Consider the following 13,465-nt stretch of genomic DNA (forward strand, 5'->3'; position numbering starts at 1 on the left):
TTAAGACAGTTCATTATGTTTACATCAGAATCAGATCTGAATGCATTCCTTTCATCTGCCATCTAAATGGCCCTTTTATGACTCACCTCGTTAAATGTTAACAAGAGTTGAGGGACGTCTTCGAGGCCAATTAAAAATTCTGGTGTTGCTTCTATTTGTTGGATTATCATACTTAAGGTCCTCCTGGTAAAGAGTTTTGCCTGCAAGTACAAAAAGGTTAGGTATGATTATAAAACTAAACAGAATTAACAACTTTTGATAGGCTTTGTGGAGCGGAAATGTTGACTATAAATGCTATAATTGCCAATGCCTATGAGATTACTTTTTTTCGGACTTAACTTTAAATTTTATGTCAGTGTTCAGGCTAGCTGATCATGACCATTAGTGGAGTTGTGGACATTCGGATGATTCATTCGGACTACATTCTCTGATCCAGAGGAATGATAATTTTGAGGGTTGAGGGTGGGGTGGAGGACGACTACGGTCGTCGGGAAGGATGGTATGAAGTGGCGCTGTGGTATCTCCACTGAAGCCGAGACTACCACAGTCTCTCTTCAGTGGAGATAACTAAGCATGTATTCATCTAGGGTTATACTGCTTTAGATCTATAGAAGCAACAATGAGTGAATAAAGGAACACGATCGCCTAGCTTACCCGCTATTTGCAATTCACGATTTAAGGGGAGCTTTGCGAACATTGTTGGGGAAAGAGGGTCTGTGCCCGCAAGGCGAGAACCACATACTCTTCTGGCATTAACGAATCGAAACAAAACGATGCAATGCGATATTTGGCAGATTTGCCAGCAAAACGTAAATGGGCCAGTAGACAAAAAGTAGAAGTCATAAGTGACCCGATTTCGGCTCAGATGTTTCTGGGTAGTTTTAAATGCTCGCTGTGAGTGTGACTACGCATAATGCAAAGCAGTGTGGCTCTAATCTACTGACTCTTTAAAACTAAAGACTATAAATAAATAAAGGTCAGACACTGACCTGTTCAACTCCTTCGGCTCCCTGTTGGCTAACGCAAATGGCATGGCTGATGTCATGATTGAGCTGGATTAGAAACAGCCTCCCTGAAAGTGAATAGCCCACTAGAATAGAATATTCACACCAGGCAAACTGCATGAAGTACCCAACCAGAACCGATACCTTTGCTAAAGCTAGCCGCAGACAGACGAATAGCGCTCAGCATTATTTGGCACAGCATATTGCAAGTTGCTTGCGTCGGGAAGCGCTGTCCAGAAGCACTGTGCATGCGGATGACTTGCAACTCGGGCTAAGCTGTTTTCAAAAACACCGATTTGTGGGCTTTTATGCACGACTCATCACATGTGGCGAGGGCGGCATAAACAAATCATGTAGCGCCGGAAGGCACAATCTGATTGGCACCAACATTATGTCACCGCTAGGGATTGTAAATAATGCCACAATAATGCCACAATGCGCAAGCAACCACAGACAGCTTGTGGCTGAGCCAACAAATGCTGTGCCAAATATTAAACTGATTTGATTTTAGAAATACGGCTGTGTCATGCTGTGCAAGCTGGAATAGCACGGAGCCATCAGATTCAGAGACAGGGGTTTTTTTGTGTCTCAGCCAATTTGAATATGGCTGTGCTAAATTAAGTAATGCTGAGCACTACAGTATATGTGTCTACAGCTAGCTTTAGCAAGGTGGGGCACAGCATTGGACAAATTAAATGGTGAGCTTTTATCAGTTCGGCAAAAGTGATTATAATACAACGTTGTGTTATTCAACAACTTTGCGTTGTCATAAAGTGCAACATTGTTTTTTATGACAACGATAACGTTGTCACTTACTGCAATCTTCAGCTTCCGGTACCATCGGAGCAAGGTTATCCTCATCGGAAAATTGCCTCCTGTTTCATAGAGGGCAGCACAATATTTAACATCGATCAACCCAAAGCAAATTTTGAGTTCTACCAAGGATTTTTCGAATTTTGGACGATATACTAGTATCAGTTTTATCACTTAAAATGTTCTTGAAATCTGTTTTTGTCAACTAGTAGTTGTATTTATACAATGGTTGTTCAGTCAGCCGGCCACGCGCCGTTTTTCTGTCATAAAGACGCGATTCTCTGACCACTGCGACAGTGGCGGCTCCTAGTGGGAGATCGTGCCATAAAAAAATCGTAATAAAAAATCGTAATAAAAACCTTGCACCACAACAAGTGTTTGATAAAAGTATGATACCATTTTTACAGAGGTTGATATTGATACCATTTATAACGATAAATTGATATTTCAAACTTGGACAACCATATTTTTCATCTTCTATTCAGGTGAAGAAGCGCAAATATTCAAAAAAATTTTATGTCAAATTTGGGGGCCAACCCCGTCTTAAAACGCCGAATTGAAATAAATCACTGTCTTTCTTCACCTATATTTTGTTTTATAGATAAGCTAAGGTCATTATAAATCTATCCCATGCGGCTTCATGGGTTGTTTGCAGGATTGATAGAGATAACAAGCAATTTCCAAACTGTGCCAAATCACGCAAAATTGCCACCTAAAATTATGTTGAGTAGCAAAAAATGACGTCAGAGTGGTCAGAGAATTCACCTGAAAACAGCCCGTGGCCGGCTGACTGTGTTGTATAATACAACTATTATGACAACGTTCTATTATAAGCACTTTTGCCGAACTGTTAAAGCTGAATTGATTATCTGAATATTAATAATGCACTGTTGTCAGCACTCGGATCATGCTCGTCACATCAGCTTCTCAAGAAGACCAGTTTCTAATGCTACACTTCTCTATGCCAAAATGCATTTTTGGGATGCATCAAAAATCCCAGCTAGAGCTCTATAGGGGGCAGTTGCCCTGAATATCCTGATTATTTTTCATTAGGGCCTTTATTTGGGGGTACCATGCCAAAACTATTACTTGTACTTACAGGAATCAACATCGTCAATGGTTTTTCCTGGCTCCTGAAATTAAAATGAGTCCAATAAACTAGTGCTCACAAGTTCAAGCGTTTTAAGGATAAAATATCTTCAAGCTGGGAAGCTGGGTTAGTGTCAACCAAACTATCTACTGTGCACAATCCATTTGTCCGGGCCGTAAGTTCAGAAGTATTACGAGTATGAGTATTCCAGTTAAATAAACAAAAAAACCAAAAGAATCAATCTCCCAACTGAACACACATTCAATTTGACAATGTTGTCATCTACAGGTGCACAGGTGTCATCTTACTTGTAAATTTACCAGATTCCCGGCCTAGGAACGACACAAGGGGAAGGGAGCCACCAAGCGTCTTAGGGGGGTAAACTAGACAAAATTGATTTACAGAAAATGTGAAAATCTGCGGGAATATAACCACCCATACTAATCATCTTTGGATCCACAACATACCTTTCTCCACTCCAAATCCTTCTCTCCGTAATCATACGCAACTTCATCCCCTTTCTGTATTTCTTTTGTGGAATACAGGCAGAGATGAGGCTGACCATTTGTTACCATCTTCTGCACTTTGGCATTCCTCTCCCTCCCTTTAGCATCATTCACTAGTCTCGCCAGGCACACTTCTGAAGTGGCATCAATGCTGAGAAAATCGACAGAAATCATTTGTAATCATGGTGGAAGATGATGATTTTTGGTACGGCAGATTGTACTTAACCCCATGAGCTTGCTTAACTCGCCAAACGGCAAGCACAAAATCGCCATAATTTTTTCCAAACTCACTGTTTGGCAAACGCAAATTTTCTAGTCATCTGTAGTCTGAAGTCACACATTTCCTTGTACATGTTCCATGTGTAAACAGCTCAGGCTGCACCTGTAGTGTTTATTGCACAGTTTACTGGATTCAAAATGACGGAAAGACCCATGTACGCTAGTCACTACTAGTGTCGATAGCTTGGCTAATCAGCGCTAGTGTCAGTGTGATTCCAACCTTTAAGCTATCCAAAAGGCAATCATGTCATATGTATTAAAGAACTGCCTTACCAGCATTCTTTTCCACGGTGGGAAAAAAAATATAGATAGTTGCCCAGTTGCCTTTTTTTGTACTGGAGCCCTCTACGGTCACCCTCATCACTTGTAATGAGTTCGCCAGAGTACCGCAGCAGAAATGTTCCTGATTTTATATCGTGTGTGGCAGTTATACCTCTACCTGAAAATGTACAATTTTGAAGGGATAGGCCGAATTGTAGTTAGACACTTTCTGTTGCCTGTTGTATGGTTGTAAACATATCCCAAATTTCTTCATGGGGCATTAGGGTAAAGACTGACTTTAGACTTAAAACTTTCAGAAATATGTTTGGTTTGTGCACTTGGATTAAAGATGTTCTTTGTCCAGAATCACAACCTGTATGACCTGAAATGAATGATGCAAATGAATTTGAAAATGTGCTTCTTCCTATCCATGCACTTGATTGGGGACAACGTTTACATAACGTAGTGTTTGCCGTCGTCGTGTCACCATGCATTTTACATTACCGTCACACGACATCTTCGAAATGTTTTCCCCAATCAAGTGCATGGATCTATAATCCTACCTTTTCTCGGACCAAAAAAATTCATTTGGAGACTACAACAATCCAGCATTTCCTTCTTTTCAAAATCAGCACCATTTTCACCTCGCCTTCCCCTCGTCTGTATTAAGAAAAGAAAGTTCAGAATAAGTATTTATTGATAATCGAAGTATGGGACACTGAATCATAGGGCAGGTTGAAATTAGAGGTGGACGGAAAACAGAGCATAGGTGAAGCTCCCGATGTGCGCCGCCCAACCGGGGTCAGGTGGCCCTCCCCAGACATGCCAGAAATATTTGAATTTGAGAAGGCTCTATATGCGATTTCCAAGCATCTGAGAGTGAGACCCAATTTCTATGTTGTTTTATCTGGAAAAAAGCAAATACGGCAGCCTGCTGCGTTGTTAAAGTGAAAGCGGTGCGTGCTGGGACTGGGAGACCAAATACTTCATCGATGATACGCAGCGTATCGGGTAAATAGCCCGTAGATAATTTATGCGGAGTGATCGTTGCGCCACCAAACAATTTCCTGCCGCGGTCAAATATAGAACTACACGTACTGTAGCCGTGGTAGCACCACAGGCAAGATATAGGCAATGCCGCCACCCTGACCCCAGGGGCCGCCATCCCAAGGAGGGGGCTTTTTGGGGCCACCACCCCCAACATTTTTTTTTTTTTTTTTTACTCATTTTTGGTAATTGAGGTGGCCGCACAAAATTTAGTTCCAAACACAACCAATGAGGGATGTTGGCCTTGTCCTGAATCTTTTATTCTTACCATTTCGAGTACATGCCACAGCAATAACTTATTGTTGATGCAACAGTAATAGGATTGACATCCCAGTGTCAATGAGCCAATCAACAGCCAGAAGAAAGTCATCAGTATCAAAAAAACAAATGCAGTTTAATCCGTGGTATTCCAAATCGGTGAAGTCATATTCTTTATCTGAGAAACGTTGGTAGCTTGCAATGTACTCTTCTGGTTCAAGAAATAAAATCAGGATGGTTCCAACTTCTACACTGGTCGTTCGGGCGTGGCCAGGCATAGCTGAACACTACATCATAAGCCCCCCTCTTAGGAGGGGCTCTTAAGATACACGTGTGTGCGGGAGTATATAATGTAAATGAAGTGAAATAAAGAGAGTAATTATTGTATATCCAACAAACAATTTTTTTTGGTTTTTCAAAATGGCGCTGAATAAATAAATCAGACCAGTTGTAGCGCTGAATTATAAATCAGACCAGTTGTAACAGGTTACGAGAACATCTAATTTAAATCTTCATGGGAATTCGCTACATATGCCTAAGAAATTGGCAAATTATATTGATATTTTTATTAGAGAAATATCCGTCATAAATAATGACAGAAAAGGGTGGTTTATTTCAATTTTGCGTCGACATGGTCGAGGTCACGTGACATAAAAACAAAACAATCGCACACACCCGTCCAAAAAAGGCACTTTAAGAAAAATAAATACGTTTTTCCAGCTTAAAACCACACTGACGACTAAGTTATATTGGTCTACTGCCCAAATCTGAAGTATCAAAATGAATCACAAACTAGAACTAGCTCTATTTAGCTATAGTTGCGTGAAAAATTCGGGTGAGCGACGTACATTCTGTACCCTAGCGGCCAATAAATAAACTACTTTCAGCCGTCTGCTCCGGTCTCGTTAGGGAGTTTTTCCCAAATGTACGCGATGATGACGTGCCCCATTAACAGGACGTGACATCTATTTTAAAATGCGTTTCCAAAGTGAATGCATGAGGACAATCCATTTAAGTGTCGTATATCACTGGAAACGCCCGATTCCCGTGAATAAGGACAATCACAATGTATTACATTAATTACCAAAACAAAAATGTGTCGGAAGGAACTATATGGATGGTCCCATCGCACCCCCCCTCCAGCAGTATGACACAGAAGGGCTAGTTGACTGTCCACCGGGGGGGTTTGGGGGGAGCTTCCCCCCAACGCACTGGTAAAAACCTATGTCGACGGAGGGGGGTTTGGGGGGTGTCCCCCCATTGTAACAGCTGTAGTTGTTAGAGCTTGCACTTAACATATGCTCGTAGGGGGGTTCGGGGGAGCTCCCCCGACCTAAAGGGGGGCTCACTAAGTCCTTGACTTTACATATTAAGACCCCCTTTAGGAGGGGCTCTTAAGATACACGTGTGTGCGGGAGTATATAATGTAAATGAAGTGAAATAAAGAGAGTAAATATTGTATATCCAACAAACATTTTTTTTTGGTTTTTCAAAATGGCGCTGAATAAATAAATCAGACCAGTTGTAGCGCTGAATTATAAATCAGACCAGTTGTAACAGGTTACGAGAACATCTAATTTAAATCTTCATGGGAATTCGCTACATATGCCTTAAAAATTGGTCAATTACATTAATATTTTTATTAGAGAAATATCTGTCCTAAATAATGACAGAAAAGGGTGGTTTAGGCCCTATTTCAATTTTGTGTCGACATGGTCGAGGTCACGTGAGTCGTGACATAAACAAAACAATCGCACAGACCCGTCCAAAAAAGGCACTTTAAGAAAAACAAATACGTTTTTCCTGCTTAAAACCACACTGACGACTAAGTTATTTTAGTCTACTACCCAAATCTGAAGTATCAAAATGAATTACAAACTAGAACTAGCTCTATTTAGCAAAAGTTGCGTGAAAAATTCGGGTGAGCGACATTCTGAACCCTAGCGGCCAATAATTAAACTACTTTCAGCCGTCTGCTCCGGTCTCGTTAGGGAGTTTTTCCCAAATGTACGCGATGATGACGTGCCCCATTAACAGGACGTAACATCTATTTTAAAATGCGTTTCCAAAGTGAATGCATGAGGACAATCCATTTAAGTGTCGTATATCACTGGAAACGCCCGATTCCCGTGAATAAGGACAATCACAATGTATTACATTACCAAAACAAAAATGTGTCGGAAGGAACTATAATTACTATATGGATGGTCCCATCGCACCCCCCCCCCTCCAGCAGTATGACACAGAAGGGCTAGTTGACTGTCCACCGGGGGGGTTTGGGGGGAGCTTCCCCCCAACGCACTGGTGAAAACCTATGTCGACGGAGGGGGGTTTGGGGGGTGTCCCCCCATTGTAACAGCTGTAGTTGTTAGAGCTTGCACTTAACATATGCTCGTAGGGGGGTTCGGGGGAGCTCCCCCGACCTAAAGGGGGGCTCACTAAGTCCTTGACTTTACATATTAGGGAGCTCTAGCGAGCTTTATGGTTAGAGAGTGTGTGTATACCATCAACGAAAAAAACTTGACCCGGAACCAGAAAACCTCCACACCCAGGTGACATTTTTGCACGCGAATCGTATACGCTAATGCACAGCAATTTACCTGGGGAGAGATTTTCTTTTTCCAAACAATTCAGCGGGACGCTACGATGTTTACGCACAGAAGTTGCTGTTCGGTTGAAGATTTCGTCAAAACAGGGCCGAATCAAAGTGTAACGATACCCTGGGGCGAATCGAAATGCATTAAACAACAAGCTGCATCGCTGCCAGAGATTATTTTTCTCTTTCCGCGAAGAAATCGTGCTTTGAACTGGCAAAATTCCGCAAAAGATTTTCCGTCTGCTAACTTTTCCGTAGTTTCAAGCGCACCAACATGATCGGTCCGGGGCTGCCCGTTTCGACGACGATTTCGTCAATATCATGGGGTGTGACAATATGTCGACGGTCTGGTTCCATTAATAATGCAATAATCTTGAAAGTACATTGGTCTCAATGTCTATTTCTCCGTTTCCATGACAAAATCCTACCTTGAAACCTGAAACCACTCGTCCACAACACAAGCCATTTCTATTTTCAGAAAGCGCATGCGCACTAACTCAAACGCACGCGCTGACCTCAGGTCTCACTAGCCGGTGCGGAGGCCAGGCCTACTTGCCTCCAAAAATGACGCGACGTCATTTCATGCATACCCCTGTTCCAGCGGCTGTAGACTTGACAGTACCTTACTCTCACACAAACCTATACATTTCTGAATAGCTTGTCTCTTGAAGAATACATCTGACCAAGTTTCAACGTCGTCTAGACTTACAGTCATGCATAGACTGATGTAGCACAATGCATGAGACACCCTGTATATAATATATAACGCAAATTTGAAAAATTTCACCTCTATGCCTTATAACTTCAAGATTAACACCTGATCACCACTGGCTAGTGAGACCTCAAACTATTCAGGACGGGGGGGGGGGTCGGCTAAGGTCTTTTTGAATTAGAATATAAATCTTAATTACACTTGGGTCTTGGGATCATTATGCTTATCTCCGGGCAAAAATACCTATCCTTCTCCTGTTGTGTTTAGTTTCCCACATTCTCCCCACTTATTTTCTATACTGCGACAGCGTCTATTGGGTCAACTGCCATGATGGCATCATCCTAACTATATCCCCCCTCTCCCACCCACCAACTACTCGCCATCAATCATTGACATTGTGTGCTAGCCAACTGCTTCTTCGGTCAACTGTCATGATGGCATCATCCTAACTATATACCCCCCCCCCCCCCCGAGTCTTCTCGCTCACCAGCCCTATTAACGAAGAGCTCCCTATCAAGGCCTGAGCCTTCCTCATATTATGACCTTGTATGCTAAATCACATGCATGCTCCGCTCATTGTGTGACATCCATATGACCATGCATCACTCGCGGGAGAATGAGAAGGTGTGGGCAAAGGGCTTGGATACGGGAGAGGCCTACATATAAAAGTGGGCCGTTCGAAATTATGGGGTTAGCCGAAAGTTTGACGTCTGTAGGCGGTATTCATAGATCTGTAGTGAGTTGACCCTACAATAACTGACTGAGCATTGAGACAGCAGCCGGCCTCGCCCTCGCCCGGCCTCGGCCATGTCGGCTCGTTTTTTTGACACATTATTGAAAAAGGTGCATTAGGCCTAGGCTTAGGCCCTACTTTTCGATTAAAAAACATTATGAACATACCGCAGAGGATTTGATTGTTATCATCGTCAGGCCTATGGCACATATTAAACAGATGGCTATATAAACAATCAGGAGCATAACCAAAACTTACCTTCATGCTGCTTCGTACTTCCATATTAATTGGATGCATGCATCGTGTTCGAGTGGGAGAGTCGCGGGGATCGTCTCATTATCTTGCCAGGTAAAAGCTAAATGGAGGGGGCCGTCTCAAACAGTCAAGCGTGTTTTGATGCAAAAAACGAAGTGACTTCATCTGGTTATGGAGCTAGCTCATTGTAGCTCCACTCTAGGTCCATTGTCTATTATAGAGGGAATTCGCGATTTGGGAAGTCAGCTATATACTTCCATGGGCTATGGGCAATGGGTCTTTTTACTGGGTCTATAAACCTATACTTATAGGCTTAATAGTAGGCTATACAAAGTCTATAATTCGGGAAGGAAGAAGTGAAGTTGTTTTTGTTTATTGCTGACTGACTTCACCAACCAACATTGTGGAGGCATGGGATGGTCATAACCACCATTGTCGGCGAGAAGGAGACGACATAGGGACTGCCAATATGGCTTGATCGTATCAGACAAAGTCACAACCACCATTGTGGGTGATAGGAGGAGACGATACAGGGACGGTCAAGACCTGATCGTATCAGGTATAGTCACAACCAACATTGTGGAGGCATGGGATGGTCATAACCACCATTGTCGGTGAGAAGGAGACGACATAGGGACTGTCAATAGGACCTAGGCATATAGTCACAACCACCATTGTCAGTGAGGAGGAGACGACACAGGGACTGTAAATATGACCTGATCGTATCAGGTATAGTCACAACCAACATTGTGGAGGCATGGGATGGTCATAACCACCATTGTCGGTGAGAAGGAGACGACACAGGGACTGTCAACAGGACCTAGGCATAGTCACAACCAACATTGTCGGTGAGAAGGAGACGACGTAGGGACTGCCAATATGGCCTGATCGTATCAGACAAAGTCACAACCACCATTGTGGGTGATCAGGAGGAGACAATACAGGGACGGTCAAGACCTGATCCGTATCAGGTATAGTCACAACCAACATTGTGGGTGAGGAGGAGACGACACAGGGCCTGGTCACAACCAACTGTCAATAGGACCTAGGCATAGTCACAACCAACATTGTCGGTGAGAAGGAGACGACACAGGGACTGTCAACAGTACCTAGGCATAGTCACAACCAACATTGTTGGTGAGGAGAAGACGACACAGGGACTGTCAATATGACCTGATCGTATCAGGTATAGTCACAACCAACATTGTGGAATCATAGGATGGTCATAACCACTAGTGTCGGTGAGAAGGAGACGACACAGGGACTGTCAATAGGACCTAGACATAGTCACAACCAACATTGTCGGTGAGAAGGAGACGACACAGGGACTGTCAATAGGACCTAGACATAGTCACAACCAACATTGTCGGCGAGAAGGAGACGACATAGGGACTGCCAATATGGCCTGATCGTATCAGACAAAGTCACAACCACCATTGTGGGTGATCAGGAGGAGACAATACAGGGACGGTCAAGACCTGGTCGTATCAGGTATAGTCACAACCAACATTGTTGGTGAGGAGGAGACGACACAGGGACTGTCAATAGGACCTAGACATAGTCACAACCAACATTGTCGGCGAGAAGGAGACGACATAGGGACTGCCAATATGGCCTGATCGTATCAGACAAAGTCACAACCACCATTGTGGGTGATCAGGAGGAGACAATACAGGGACGGTCAAGACCTGATCGTATCAGGTATAGTCACAACCAACATAGTGGGTGAGGAGGAGACGACACAGGGCCTAATCACAACCAACATCGTTGGATTTTAATACAAAGACGACTTCCTTGTTAGTGTACCACTCAAAACACTGACAACTGAAAATGAAGACAGGATCGATCGAGGGTTAAAGCCAATGGCCGCGTGCATGTGCCCGGACCCAAACTAACAAGACGGGTACTAGGGCCTAGCCTCTACATCTAGGCCAACACTAGCACCCACAGCAACACTAATACATAAATTGCTGCTTTGGGGCACTATGTTGCCATTTTCGGCCAATATTTGCATGAAAAACAAAATTTGTCGGGATCGCTGGGCGAGGGGGGGGGGCATAGTGCTGAGCCCTGTCCCCTCTCACTAGCTGTGCCCCTGAAACCGGTATCTCGAAGGGTATTAAAAATGCCCCCTATTTCTGGATGCCCCACAGGACAGGTTTCATTTTGTAGAAAATGTCCATTCCCAAAAGTGTATATAATTTGTAGGGCATTGAATACGTCCCGTAGTTTTAGATACTCCACAAGACAGGTTTCATTTGTAAAAAAATCACATATATTTTGTTTTCAATTGGTCCAAAGGTGGCAGCACTGTACGGTAATTTTGGACGATGCGTTTCTTGAAATCAAGCAAAACTACGAGAGTGAAAATTGTGGGGTATACCATAAAGCCTAATGGACAAAACTCTCCCCAATAAAAAGCTTTTACTAAAACCAGTATCTTTCTGCGGACAGAAATGAACAGGGTGTTTATCCATTCCCTTTTAATGCCCAAGAACTATCAAATATTGCCATTTTCATCGTTTGGTCGATGGTGAATTTCCGACTCACATTTTGTCTTATAGTGATGCTTTCGACTGAGTTGAACTAAAGAACACTTTCAAATATTGTTGAACCAAATCTTTGTCCACAGGAACTTTTGAAATTCTAATCTAGACGTTAGCATAATGGCGGATATAATGAAGTCGTATTTCAAGTCGGAAGCCAGCACTCCCCGGCTTGGAATACGACTTCATTATTTGTGGCTGAGGCACACTTCCAATGAATACAGTGGAACCCCGGTCGCGACCACCTCAGTAACGCGACCACCCCGCGAACACGACCAAAATTCTCCGGTCCCGAATGGTTTTCTCTCTAATTCCCATTAACTGGCCCTCGCTAACACGACCACCCCGGTACCCAAACCGCGACCACCAGCTTGGTCGGTCACAAACTGCAAATTAACCCCGCTAACGCGACCATGAGGCCTAATTGCCGTAATCAACCATGACCGCATCGTATCAATTGGCACCTTCTCGCAAATCCGTGTTGATAGTTAGCACCTCGAACACAATGACCATGGGAATCCATATGAAAATAAATGATGTGTGAGTGAGTTTGATCAAATGTAAGCGCAAATAAAATGAAGAATAAACTTTTTTTTCGACTCACGGTTTGTTTTCATCATTTAGTATTAAATGATGTCAAGAGGCATGCGCACGTAGTTTTTAGGACAAATAAATTATGTTGATTAGTAAGAGTACCAATACTCAAAGTAAAGAATGCTAACTACGTCGTAATATTGATAAAATACGTTTTTAAAAAGATGATTTAATCAGTACCAGTTCAAATTGGCTGAAGTTAAAGCAGGAAGACATCAGGAAGAATTCTCAACATCTTCTCACATCACCTCTCTCAATGTTAGCGGGAATATTAGCTTGACATCAAGAAGGGCAGCTGCCGATGGTGTGAATAACATGCTTGCTCTAATTAGCATGCTCAAGTTTTAATGTAATGTTTGGTCTAATTAGCTCTCGTCAGTTTATTTACTCATTTACATAAGTTGTAAATTAAACGCAAAACACTCAAGAAAATGATTTTTTATTCGTAATATACATGTAGTTTGCATAGTTTTTAACCAGGAAATATGATCTATAGTATGAAGCCGTTTTCAAATTAGTTTGATTAAAGGTGTCTCGAAATGACCAGTTTAAATCAATCACAATGCTAAGTCGGAGTCTGAACTTCTCTAATATATTTTTTTCTCGCTGACTGCTGGAGCAACGGAGCTAAAAGGCGTGACACTTGGAAGGGATCTGCCCAATCAGGGCACGTACATAAATTGTGGGGCGCCGGGGGGGGGGGGGGGGGACAGAGCCTGGGTCTGGGGCTGGGTCTGGGGCCTCCCCCAGAAAAAAATCCCAGAATATGAT

At 42.9% G+C, this 13,465-nt stretch overlaps 1 protein-coding gene and 1 long non-coding RNA gene across 2 annotated transcripts in view; both read right to left on the reverse strand.

Moving 5' to 3' along the window:
• LOC135492809 (uncharacterized) overlaps positions 1-13,465 on the reverse strand; it is an 81,260-nt gene that overhangs the window by 22,532 nt on the left and 45,263 nt on the right. The window lies entirely within an intron of this gene.
• On the reverse strand, positions 63-5,773 carry LOC135492454 (N-lysine methyltransferase KMT5A-A-like). The gene is made up of 7 exons (XM_064778954.1): positions 5,269-5,773; positions 4,517-4,613; positions 3,966-4,131; positions 3,375-3,564; positions 2,917-2,950; positions 990-1,072; positions 63-200 (listed from the first exon to the last, which is right to left on the reverse strand). The coding sequence occupies exons 1-7, from the start codon at positions 5,368-5,370 to the stop codon at positions 63-65; spliced, it is 810 nt and encodes a 269-aa protein (XP_064635024.1). The 5' UTR covers positions 5,371-5,773.

The sequence above is a fragment of the Lineus longissimus genome, chromosome 8 (genome assembly GCF_910592395.1).
Source record: "Lineus longissimus chromosome 8, tnLinLong1.2, whole genome shotgun sequence".
Classification (NCBI taxonomy): Eukaryota; Metazoa; Nemertea; class Pilidiophora; order Heteronemertea; family Lineidae; genus Lineus; species Lineus longissimus.